Source organism: Polypterus senegalus, chromosome 7 (assembly GCF_016835505.1).
Source record: "Polypterus senegalus isolate Bchr_013 chromosome 7, ASM1683550v1, whole genome shotgun sequence".
Taxonomy (NCBI): domain Eukaryota; kingdom Metazoa; phylum Chordata; class Cladistia; order Polypteriformes; family Polypteridae; genus Polypterus; species Polypterus senegalus.
Genome location: NC_053160.1, coordinates 47,353,684 through 47,366,451, shown reverse-complemented (window position 1 = coordinate 47,366,451; position 12,768 = coordinate 47,353,684). Strand labels below are relative to the sequence as shown.

General features: G+C 35.2%; 1 protein-coding gene across 4 annotated transcripts in view; it reads left to right on the top strand.

Moving 5' to 3' along the window:
• The window catches only part of smarca2 (SWI/SNF related, matrix associated, actin dependent regulator of chromatin, subfamily a, member 2), a 151,822-nt gene extending 139,523 nt beyond the window's left edge, over positions 1-12,299 (top strand). For all 4 annotated transcript variants that reach the window (XM_039758580.1, XM_039758578.1, XM_039758579.1 and 1 more), the window contains 6 exons: positions 303-520; positions 2,051-2,156; positions 2,972-3,073; positions 3,323-3,452; positions 4,843-4,979; positions 10,972-12,299. In XM_039758580.1, coding sequence (XP_039614514.1) covers positions 303-520; positions 2,051-2,156; positions 2,972-3,073; positions 3,323-3,452; positions 4,843-4,979; positions 10,972-11,007 — 729 coding nt within the window. In that variant the 3' untranslated portion in view covers positions 11,008-12,299. The remainder of the gene's footprint in view (positions 1-302; positions 521-2,050; positions 2,157-2,971; positions 3,074-3,322; positions 3,453-4,842; positions 4,980-10,971) is intronic.
• The last annotated feature ends 469 nt before the right edge of the window (positions 12,300-12,768 follow it).

Below are 12,768 nucleotides of genomic sequence, written 5' to 3'. Positions count from 1 at the left end.
TAAAAAAGTATAAATACTTTAAAACTAAAACACTGAACATAATTTTAAGCTGTGTACTTGTTACCTGATCAAGGCAAGAATCAACTCAGGATGGTTGCCACTCCATTTCAGTACACACTTGAATTAATGTTTATAAATTCCGCAGAAATTTATACTAGCTAGTTAACTTGGTAGGGAGCTGTTTAGTGTGGATAAAAACTTTTGAAATAAAGTTAACTGGAACTGGGTATAAATATTTATTAGTGACATTGTTCATCTAGAAGAATTAACTCTTTTTTTTTTTTCCACTGTGATGTGAACAGGCCATCGAAGACGGAAATTTGGAGGAAATGGAAGAGGAAATCCGTCTTAAGAAACGGAAGCGTAGGCGACATGTCGATAAAGATTCTGGAAAAGAAGATGGAGAGAAAATGAAAAAGAGACGGGGTCGTCCACCTGCTGAAAAGCTTTCTCCTAATCCACCTAGGTTGACAAAGCAAATGAATGCCATTGTGGAAACTGTTATTAATTATAAAGACAGGTTTGTGTTTTATATGTATTTTACTTGTCTTCTATCTTCTTACAGAACTGGTACTTTAATGGCAGGGTTAATTTTTTCACTTCAGTAAGTAGTCTATTTTAATATTAAATGTGTACTGATGTATGTCTTTTAATTTTATTCATTAATTTAAATTAACTGAAAAATACAGATGCTGACAATTTATTAAATGCATGTTTATGTAAATGTATGTTTAATTAATATTCCTTAAAAGCACTGCTACAATCTTAATAATAAGTTGAAAATGGCACTTGCATTTCTTGAATGTGCCTGCCACTCGTTCTTGATCTGTTGTCCTGTATTCTTTTTCTGGACCTCTCTCTGTCAGAAGTTCAGTTTCCCTGTACAAGTTTGTTATGAAAGAAATCCTTAATAAATATTGCAACTCACAATTAGAGGAATTTTGCTACATACTACTAATTTTATATTTACAAGGATGCTTGTTATTCTAAGTAAAACAAAACTGTGGTTAGTCTGTTTAAGTTAATAATCAGAACAGGCATAAATGTACACTAGTTTCAAACAAAGTGCTTTACAAGTGCTTTATGTTTATAGACTTTACCTTAAACCATCACCAACTTAACTCCTCTAGAAAAGGTAGAATATTTTAATATATTAAACTGAGATAAATTTTAAGTGGCTGTCTAAAACAAGCTTCAGTGTAGTTACAAGAAAAACATTTTCTAGATTAAAGTTGAAGGGTGGTGATTATGCTAATATAGAGATGGCTTTTTAAAAAATGAGCTTTCTACATTACTGAACCAGTAACAATAAATCTTATAAACTCTTACTAAGGAATTAAACATTTAAGTTGACTTTCCAGCCCCACACCTGGACCTGCAGGTAATAAGGCAACAACACACTTTTTTTTCTGGTATAAATTCTTATTTTTTAAACACAAATTATGATTTCTAGTACATATTTCATATTACTATTCAGTAGATTAAAATTAAAGTGTAGACTGTATGTCTATTTGTAAAATATTGAAACACAAAAGTTAATCAAATGAAAATTAATATGGAAATAAGAACATAAACCACATAATTGTGCAAATATGTGCTGTACAATCAATTTCACTTTGTAATCAAACTATGTAGAAGAAATGTATGTTTGTAGAAGTGATGATTTTCCAATAGTTGTGGAGTTTTCTTAAAAACATAAATAAAACTGAATGTAAATGTGGAAGTTTAATTCAATGTACTGGAGGAGATTAAGTTCTGCAGATTTAAAATAATGTGTGTAAAGTGGTGAAAACACTAAGTACCACTTCTAAATTAAAGGGCTACTATCAGTGTGGAGCTGTGGACAAAGAGATCACAGTAATATATGCTAGTGTTACTTACATTTAAAACAGACCAGCACAATTAAAAGATTTCTATATAAAGAAATGTATATTGGGAGCTCTGCATTTTAATTGACTTATTTTTTTTTACATTAAATGAAACTGACACTTCTTGCAGAAAGGAATTTTTTGGTTTCTAAATACAATTCTTTTTTTATTTTTTATTTCAGCTCTGGTCGCCAGCTAAGTGAAGTGTTTATTCAGCTACCATCTAGAAAAGAGCTTCCAGAGTATTATGAGTTGATCAGAAAACCTGTGGACTTCAAGAAAATAAAAGTAAAGATTACAGCAATTTAACAATAATAAAGCATACATAGTTGGTATTTTTTATTGTAAAATGTAAAACAAAAAGTTAAGCAACTGTTCCTTAATTCTTTAGTAAAATGTTAACTTTGCTAACAAAAATTAATCTACGTAGAAAACCAGTTCTTTTGATGTTACTCTATAGATCCTGTTTACTAAATAGTAAGATTAAAATGGAGTAAAGTAGGTAAAACAAAAACTGTAAGCCTTCCTAATGCATGAGTGCACTTTGGCTGCAGCTGAAGAGCATTAATTATACTTAAGCATTTTTATATGAAAAGTTTCCAAGCATAAATATGTGGGGTGCTTTTTGATGGAGTTGTCTACATAAATTGAGACCTAAATTCTGGAGTAAAGCTACAACAACAACATTTATTTTTTCCTATAGCACATTTTCATATAAGGACAGTAATTAAAAATGTAGCTAGGAAAGTGAAGTCTTGTCTTCCTTACTTATTTATATCACTGTAACCCACAATTCAGACAATGAAATGCAATGATACTCTGCAGTGGACAGGGATAAAGCTTCCTCTCTTAAGTTCATTCTTTTTCAAGGATACCCCAGTATTAAAAATTGTGGTGTATAACAGATGAACCATGTCCTTTAATAACTCATACTTTAAAAAGTTATTCTTTTGTGATAATCCCATATGGCCAATACTATACACTCTTTTATTAAAGCAATACATTAGGCAGATAAAACAGACTTGCAGAATGTTTTGTTGAAGGGTTTGTCAGTAATATTTCCCAGGCTTTCCAAATAAATAAAATGTCTTCTATGTTATCAGGAAAGAGTACGTAACCACAAATATAGAAGTTTGGGAGACTTAGAAAAGGATGTCATGCTTCTTTGTCACAATGCTCAGACTTTCAACTTGGAAGGATCACAGGTTTGTAACATTTCTACACAAAAGTTGCTTATGTTGTTCAATGCTACGTAATTTTCCATAACACATTGGCTCAAATATCCATTATATTAATTTTTTTCATTTGCAGTTATGGTTGCTTTTTTAACACAATAACTGCTCCAAGTCTCAATATGGAAAATCATTTGAAATTGCAAGAACATATCATAATTGTAGCAAATACTCTGTGTATGGCCGTACTGTGGTGATAACCGTTTTTTCTCCTATTTATAGATCTATGAGGATTCTATTGTTCTTCAGTCAGTTTTTAAAAGTGCAAGACAAAAAATCGCTAAAGATGAGGAGAGTGAAGAGGAGAGTATGGATGAAGATGATGAAGAAGATGAAGAATCAGAATCAGAGGGTATGTCTTAATCAAAATGACAGCAGTCCAACTATTTAATTTTCTTTAAACTGCTGTTGCTGCTGAAAGATAAATGTTAAGGCAGAATAAGTCAGTAACCTTCCAAATTAATCACTTTAAAATGTGTCATTTGTGATACTTATTGTGAAAGAGAAATCTGCATTCTACCACATCAACATCATATAGAATTAAACACAACAGAATTATGGTGTAACCACCATAAATGAGATATTTTATCAGCTACTTATTAGAACATTATACCTGTAAGTACCAAGACAAGAGTGCAAGAGAAGAGGAAGAGGCAACCAGTAGCCAATTTGAAAACTGAAACCCAATCAGAATCCACAGAGATTAAAGCTACAAATTGTATAAATTAGGATTAGAATTACTTTTATCCTTCAGAGATGCAGTTTAAAGTGCTTTTCAGTCTTCATTAGTATTCTTCCCATTTGGGCAGAATGCATTCCAACTAGAACAAAAATATTTAACTTAGTATCAATACTAGCTTTTTGACAATGGCTCTGAAGCAAATGATTGCTAACTCCAAATAAACCAGGAGCCACCTCTCCCCATCTTACTACAGCATCACTGGTTCAGCATGCAATCACACCTTGCTATGTCTACTGTTTCCCTCTTAATTGCATGAAGTATGTAGTGGTCAGACCAGGCTGGGGTGTGCTTTTTAGGTCACTGAAGCAGTAAACTCAGTGCAGTTAAGGCAGTGGCCAGTAATGTTCCAAAAGCTTTGAATTCGTATTTCTCCATGAAATTCCAGCTGCAATGAAGATGGTGGTTTTGTTTCGTTAAGTCTAGTGAACTGCTGTTTTTCCAAATGTACGTACATTGTCGAATGTCAAAGGGATGTTGACAGGAAAGCTGATGACTATTTCCAGTTCTGAAAATCCTGAAATTTACATTTTCAGTACCTCTTTACTGCGCAACCCTAATTCCCAGCCTGACTAGTTTGAATCCGTGTCTCACATACATGGGCAGGGTTCCACCTGAAATACAACCCTCTGAATGAGGGGCATAAAAATAGAATGAATTTGAGTCAGAGTCCTGAAGGAGAGATGAACATTAACACACATAACAGGCAGATAATGTAATCAAAATGCATTAACATCAGTGGTCAAAAGCTGAAATATCAGAAAGCTTGACTGGTACGCATTTGAGCTTTTAAGATTATTATAATTTATAACTTTTTTGGTTTACAAAATTATTTATGCATATTTTGAAACCAAATTTTATACACATTTACAATTAACTAAAAATTAACATTATCAATACATATTTTTCTCATTTCGAGGGAAAATGTAAACAGTAATATGTTTATGTTAATGTTATTTATTGAGAAAGTGAACATGTCATAATTTATCCATTTCATTTTCAGCAAAATCAGTAAAGGTGAAAATCAAGTTGAATAAGAAAGATGATAAGCGGCAAGACAAGGGCAAGAAACGGCAGAGTCGAAGCAAAGCAAAACCAGTTGTCAGTGATGATGACAGTGAAGAAGACCAAGATGAAAATGTATGTATAACTTCAAGTGTTCTTGAAATACTATAGTAGTAGTAGTATAGAATAATATTCCTCCATGGGGCTAATTGAAGCAGTTATGCTATAGAGATACAGAAAAATAAATTCAAATGGGCCAGGCACTATAAGTGTAGAATTTGCTCATTGGCCCTTTATCTGCATTTTGGTACACCACTTTTAATATGAACAGCCTGTGAAGAAAGCAATGCAGTAGACACTTTGTCCTGAACTAGTTTCATTACATAAATTGTTGTTATTCTGCATTGTAAAAAAAACACCTTAATCTTTAGGTGGGAAGCATCATTTTTGGATAGTGTGATTGTAAATTAACAGTCTCAATCCACTGTACTAATACTCTTCGTAATTTTAAAAACTTCAGTCATCCATCCATCCATCCATCCATTTTCTAACCCGCTGAATCCGAATACAGGGTCACGGGGGTCTGCTGGAGCCAATCCCAGCCAACACTGGGCACAAGGCAGGAACCAATCCTGTGTCTCCCCTTAATCACCTTTTGCTTAAACTGAAAAGGATTATTTCTTTTAATCTATCCTCATAACTCTAATGTAGTCCTGGAATCAGCCTAGTCACTCTTCGCTAGATTTTTTCTAGCAGTGCTATGTTTTTATAGCCTAGAGGCCAAAACTGCTCACAGTACTCCATTTGAGGCCTTACCAGTACATTATAAAGCTTGAGCATAACCTGCTTTTACTTGTACAGTACATGTCGTACTATATATCCTAACATTCTGTTAGTGGCTTCTGAACACTGTCTGCCAGTTAATAGTGTCGAGTCCACTACAAATTCTAAGTCATTCTCATAAGGTGTACTTTCAATCTTCAGACTTCCCTATTGTGTGTTTCTGAAGGATGGTCAGTGGCTTCGGGTGGATTTTAAATAAATAATTGTGGCCCATGATGTGCAGGCTCCACTTTTATGCAATTTGGGGAGTGAGTGTGCACCTGGCTGATTGAACGTGTACTCATTATTGCCGTGTGGAGGGAGTGCTATCTCACACCTGAACCCCATTAGGAGAGACAGTGTAAGAGGAGCCTGCATGGGATAGAGAGGGACAGAGAAAGGGAGCACAGAGCAATTAGAACAGCATTGGGCTGTGAGGTGAGATGAGCCAGCCAGTGTGGGAGAGACTGCACAGTTAGTGGCCATGCAGAGGAGCGAAGCATCGGCGCTGTAGTGGCAGTTTGTCCCCACTAATATTTGGTGGCAGAGTGGGTACAAATCCTGCCCCCAGGGATCCGAGGTATAACAAGGGAGTGCAAAGGATGACTGGAGGATAACCAATTATAGGCTCGTTGGCTGGAGTCACTTGAGGCAGCTAAGATGGGAGTCAGGTGGTAAGGACCTTGGCAGCTGGTGTCTCCGCTGGCTGAGCGAGGAATGGGTTAGCTGGGGAGATGAAGATGGAGATGTGCTGGGCTTCTCTGGCAGAACATTAAGGACCCAATGACTGTGTTGGTTTTACTCTTGTTTTGTTCTTGCCTTGTTCTGGATTTTACCTCAGGAACCATCACTGTCTTTAATAATTAACTTTTTGTTTGTTTATGAAGATTACTTCACTAACTGAACACAGCATGGTGGTGGGTTCTAGAGATTCCTGGATAGTATAGGTAGCGTAAAGCTGACCCATGCCATCACAGTATCCAAACCTAAATTTTTACTCCATACGTATAATACTTTAAATTTATTCACATTAAATTTTATCCACTACAAATCCGCCCAAGCCTGCATGCTATCTCAAGTCCCTCTGTAATGATTCAATGCTTTCTAGATTATCTGACAATCTATCTTGGTATCCTCTTCAAACTTAACCAGATTTTTATTTATATTCCCATTCAAATCATTCATATATAGTGGTGTGAAAAACTATTTGCCCCCTTCCTGATTTCTTATTCTTTTGCATGTTTGTCACACAAAATGTTTCTGATCATCAAACACATTTAACCATTAGTCAAATATAACACAAGTAAACACAAAATGCAGTTTTTAAATGATGGTTTTTATTATTTAGGAAGAAAAAAAAATCCAAACCTACATGGCCCTGTGTGAAAAGGTAATTGCCCCCTTGTTAAAAAATAACCTAACTGTGGTGTATCACACCTGAGTTCAATTTCCATAGCCACCCCCAGGCCTGATTACTGCCACACCTGTTTCAATCAAGAAATCACTTAAATAGGAGCTGCCTGACACAGAGAAGTAGACCAAAAGCACCTCAAAAGCTAGACATCATGCCAAGATCCAAAGAAATTCAGGAACAAATGAGAACAGAAGTAATTGAGATCTATCAGTCTGGTGAAGGTTATAAAGCCATTTCTAAAGCTTTGGGACTCTAGCGAACCACAGTGAGAGCCATTATCCACAAATGGCAAAAACATGGAACAGTGGTGAACCTTCCCAGGAGTGGCCGGCCGACCAAAATTACCCCAGGAGCGCAGAGACAACTCATCTGAGAGGTCACAAAAGACCCCAGGACAACGTCTAAAGAACTGCAGGCCTCACTTGCCTCAATTAAGGTCAGTGTTCACGACTCCACCATAAGAAAGAGACTTGGCAAAAATGGCCTGCATGGCAGATTTCCAAGACGCAAACCACTGTTAAGCAAAAAGAACATTAGGGCTCGTCTCAATTTTGCTAAGAAACATCTCAATGATTGCCAAGACTTTTGGGAAAATACCTTGTGGACTGATGAGACAAAGGTTGAACTTTTTGGAAGGCAAATGTCCCGTTACATCTGGCGTAAAAGGAACACAGCATTTCAGAAAAAGAACATCATACCAACAGTAAAATATGGTGGTGGTAGTGTGATGGTCTGGGGTTGTTTTGCTGCTTTAGGACCTGGAAGGCTTGCTGTGATAGATGGAACCATGAATTCTACTGTCTACCAAAAAATACTGAAGGAGAATGTCCGTCCATCTGTTCGTCAACTCAAACTGAAGCGATCTTGGGTGCTGCAACAGGACAATGACCCAAAACACACCAGCAAATCCACCTCTGAATGGCTGAAGAAAAACAAAATGAAGACTTTGGAGTGGCCTAGTCAAAGTCCTGACCTGAATCCAGTTGAGATGCTATGGCATGACCTTAAAAAGGCGGTTCATGCTAGAAAACCCTCAAATAAAGCTGAATTACAACAATTCTGCAAAGATGAGTGGGCCAAAATTCCTCCAGAGCGCTGTGAAAGACTCATTGCAAGTTATCGCAAACGCTTGATTGCAGTTATTGCTGCTAAGGGTGGCCCAACCAGTTATTAGGTTCAGGGGGCAATTACTTTTTCACACAGGGCCATGTAGGTTTGGATTTTTTTATTCCCTAAATAATAAAAACCATCATTTAAAAACTGCATTTTCTGTTTACTTGTGTTATATTTGACTAATGGTTAAATGTGTTTAATGATCAGAAACATTTTGTGTGACAAACATGCAAAAGAATAAGAAATCAGGAAGGGGGCAAATAGTTTTTCACACCACTGTATATCAGAAACAGCAGCTCCCATAGCACTGAACGAACCCTGTCAGACATCACTCTTAACATCAGCCAATTCTGACAGGTTTCCTCGCACCATAACCCTCTGCTTCCTGTATCTGAGCCAGTTATGCACCCATTTACACAATACTCTCTGAGCTCTCACTTCATTTAGTTTGATGCCCAGCCCCTCAGGTGGCACCTTATCAAATGCTTTCTGTAAGTCAAGATAATACCATTTGCTTCACTTTGATCGTATACTTTTGTTGCTTTCTCAATACAAGACCTCTGTCCTTCTTCTGAAACAACACTGACTGTTCAGTTGTGTTGTTCCGTCTTTTCCTTAATACTAGAATCTCCTTTACGATTCTCTTTGTTGTCCTTGACCTCCTTAAATTTTCCTGACAGACGGCATGAAACTCTCAGCTCCTCATCACTGCGCTAATAACCCGCTTTTGTTTTGCAAATGTGAAGTTTAGCAAAACGCAGCCTGCAACAATTTCAGTCACATGAATGCATCGCCCTGCTGAAATCTTCATGGTTGAAGTCTGTGTTGAAGTGTTTATCTAGCAATGTCTTTGTAAGGAATTGTATAGGTAATAAAATATCATGATCTGAAATACATACATTTCATGTGTGTTCCATGTCTTTAACTATCTGTGCAAATATATAATGACAGTAGAAATACGAGGCAAGAAATGTTGAACACACAGCTAAAACTGAAAATGTTTTCCTATATTATAGTAATAACGACATACTTCTGACATGAAGTGTAGAATATAGGAAGACTGAAGCCCAAATATCCAAGAAACACTTTCACAAAAGGTGTAATAAAATAGTATAGTAATATAATAGTATGCTTTGATTGATAGTTGGGCTTCAGTTTTTTACACATTGCCAGTAACATGTAAATTGAAATTTCTTTTTCTCTGATTATATTCTTGAATAAAAGTGCACTTTTTTTGTTATAACTTTTGTGAAAGTGTTTATTTGATATTTGGACTTTAGTCTTCACACGTTATACACTTCACGTCAACATTTTGTCATTACTACTATAACATGAAAAAGTATCTGTTTTAGTTAATGTGTTCAACATATCTTGCCTCACATTTCCTGTCATCCTACATTTACATAGATTGTAGACACGGAACACACATGAAATGTATCTGTTCCAAATAATGATATATTATTTACCCTATACAATTCCAGAGACCTCAATCCCTAATAAAAGGGACTTCAGTTGTGAGAGTTTTGTGTCTGACTTGACTTCAGCTGCCTCACTGAGGGATGGGATAGCAGACTGCTTGCTGTTTGTGCTGATTGACACATTTGTTAGACAAAGACGCTGATGAGGAGGTGCGAGGGAATTTAAGGTGACCCGGCGTTATAAATATTTTTGTAGGCTTCAGGGATTCTAGTGTTAATAATTCTTTCCATTAATTTACCTGGGTTGCACGTTAAGCTTACTGGCCTATAGTTGCTTGGATCTGCAAGATCACTCTTTTGGAATGTTTCCAGTGCGCAGTAACTTGCTGAAAATATTCATCAAGAATTTATGTACTTGCTAACTTCCTTAAGAACTCAAGGATAAATATTATCTCGTCCTGGTGATTTGTTTGATTTCGGCCTATTTAATCAAAGCAGTATTTCTTCCTTAACAATTTATAAATCACTCCGTACCTTCTTAGGTAGTCCCTTTTACTGCTGGGAGGTTGTCAACGCAACCATATATAAAGGCTTTTTCTTTGCATAACATAATATGTATATTAATTATTTCAAGTCTGTAATGTTGATTTCGAGTTGCAGAAATTATATTTTTGGTCAACCACCATAATGTCATAAATGCTGCTACCACTATCTTGTTAAGTTTTTTATTTTTTAATTTATAGTAGTTTGTAGTTGAAAAATAGTGCAAATATGCACAGTCCTTACAAATGTATTATGTTCCATCGGATGACTTAACTTCAAAAGATTTGTGCAACATGTCTGCTATAGTTATAGTGGCGTGCTTAACTGTCTGTCAATCAAAGGTGGAGCCCACTGTCTCACATTTGGAGTTTTATGTGTTAAAAGAGTTAATGTATTATTGCTGCACTTCAGTTACGTTTTACCAGATTAAAGTTTTCAATAACCACTTTTTATAATTGATTGAAATTAAATGGGTCACCTACTAGTCCATACAAACATACTGATTCATATTAAAATACTTTACAAAAAACATCAGAAATTCTTTATTGAAGATATTTTTGTATATTTTAATAAAGTGTATTTTTGGTTTTGTCTGAAAATACAATTTGAAGAAGCCAGAATTTACACATTAAGTAGGTAGGTTCTGGGAGTTGATGTAAGTGATGTCTTGCAGTTTTACTTTGTGTTTGTTTCTTTTATTTCATATTTTACCTGATTTTCAGTATTAAAATGATGAGTTGACAGTTTGTATTTTATGTATCATCATCTTTAGGTTGCAGTGATTAAACAATGTTTGTTTGTTTGTTTTCTATTACAGGACCAGTCAGAAGGAAGTGGAAGTGATGATGAGTAAAATGAAAAAAAAAAATTAAAAAAAACAGCCTGATGTAGATATTTTTTATTTCAGTTACATTTCTTAAAATACTGTGTGCAGCCCCCCTCATCATTTTTAAATATAAAACTTTTTGTGTGTACTATTAAGCTCAAGAATCCCTTATTTGTTATCTTATTGTTGAAATTTGTGTAATAGTTAGAGGCCTGCTTAGCCTGTAATATCAAGCTGTTTGATTGTGTACCCTGTGCATGTTCTCCATATTAACACACGGGAAAAGGTTTTGACCATTGTAACTGTAAATACTTTGATTTTTATGCAAGAAATTGTTTTGGTGTAAACTGACATGAAAAAAATTAAACTGTTTTTAGATTTGCCTAAAGAGTGGTATAATCTTTGCAAAAGAGAGGGTCAAATATAGGGTAGGAGAACTTAATTTTAACGGCCGTGCAGTAGTTGCAGCGTGGAATTTTGGTTAAAGCAAGTCGCAGTAAGTATGGCTGTCTTGCTCCCTTGTGCAATCAGGCAAAAATACTTGAGAAATGTTAGTACTGATGCATTAAAATAAATACTAGCCCAAGACAAACATGTATTTATGTTCCAGAATTAATCTTCAGTATGATTCTTATATTTTTGTGTATCTTTTTTTTTTTTTTTTTTAAATCTGATTTTGTCAGTGCAGCCAATGAGCTACAGTAAATTTTTCATCCAAAAACATAGTGTTCTTTTAGATCCTCATTCCAGATTTTGTAGTAATTGAGCTGCATTACTATACCAAATATTTTCAAGTAAAGACAGTTGTATTTGGTTCCATCTACCAGGAAATGAGATCCTTAATTTTTTTCTCTTTACTCGTTAGATGGTGGGGAAGGCATAAGTAAGAAGTGGCCTCTAATATTTGTTTGTTCTTCTTTGGCCATGCAACTATTGATATTTTTATACTCTGATTGAAAATATGACTTTCTTAAATGTTTGAAAATATTATTTTCTTTCTTATATCTTTACGCTTTTTGAGCTTAAATGACTTTTCAAAGACAAAAATGGCTTTTTTTCATTGTTGATTCACATTACATTTACCTCCACTAATATTCCTTTATATGTTACACACAAGAAAATTGTTACCTTAAATATCTCATCTTCTGGATGTGAAGACAGAGGCAGCTACATCCTAAATCTGCAGCTCATGAAGAAATGTTTTGTGTCGTCAGTGCTGTTAATCACCTTTTCCTAAAGTGTACTTAATCTGCTTTCTTTGCACAACGTCTTTGGTTGTAACTCATAGCCTAAGGCAAATAAAACTTCATCAGTTTTCATCTGTTGCATCTTTGTGTTCTGTATGCAAATAAATTTCCAGTGAATGTATTAAAATCCTGGAGTATGGTATTTTATAGAATTTGTCACTAAGTACTTATTATGAAGCTACTAAGTTCCAGGCTAAAATCTGACTCCTTGTGTGAATTTCGTATATTTAAGTAGCAATTTGGTGTTTTCTATCTGTATATTCTGAGTTATACTACAAATGTGAATTGTTTTAAGAGGTTGTTTACCACAAAAGGAGGCATGTACCATAGTATTGAGTAGATGAGCCCAAATGTGTTATATGGAGTCATCTAATGTTTAATTTACATCATATTGTCTAAACATGATCAATGGGACATGTGCCCCTTAGCTGAATGTGTTCTGTAATAGGTTTGCATGTTATGGTTTCATATGGGTTTGTTCTTTAAGTGAACACAAGAGGGAGCTAAACTTGGCTGAATCTGTTGCTATTAAAAAGATCAA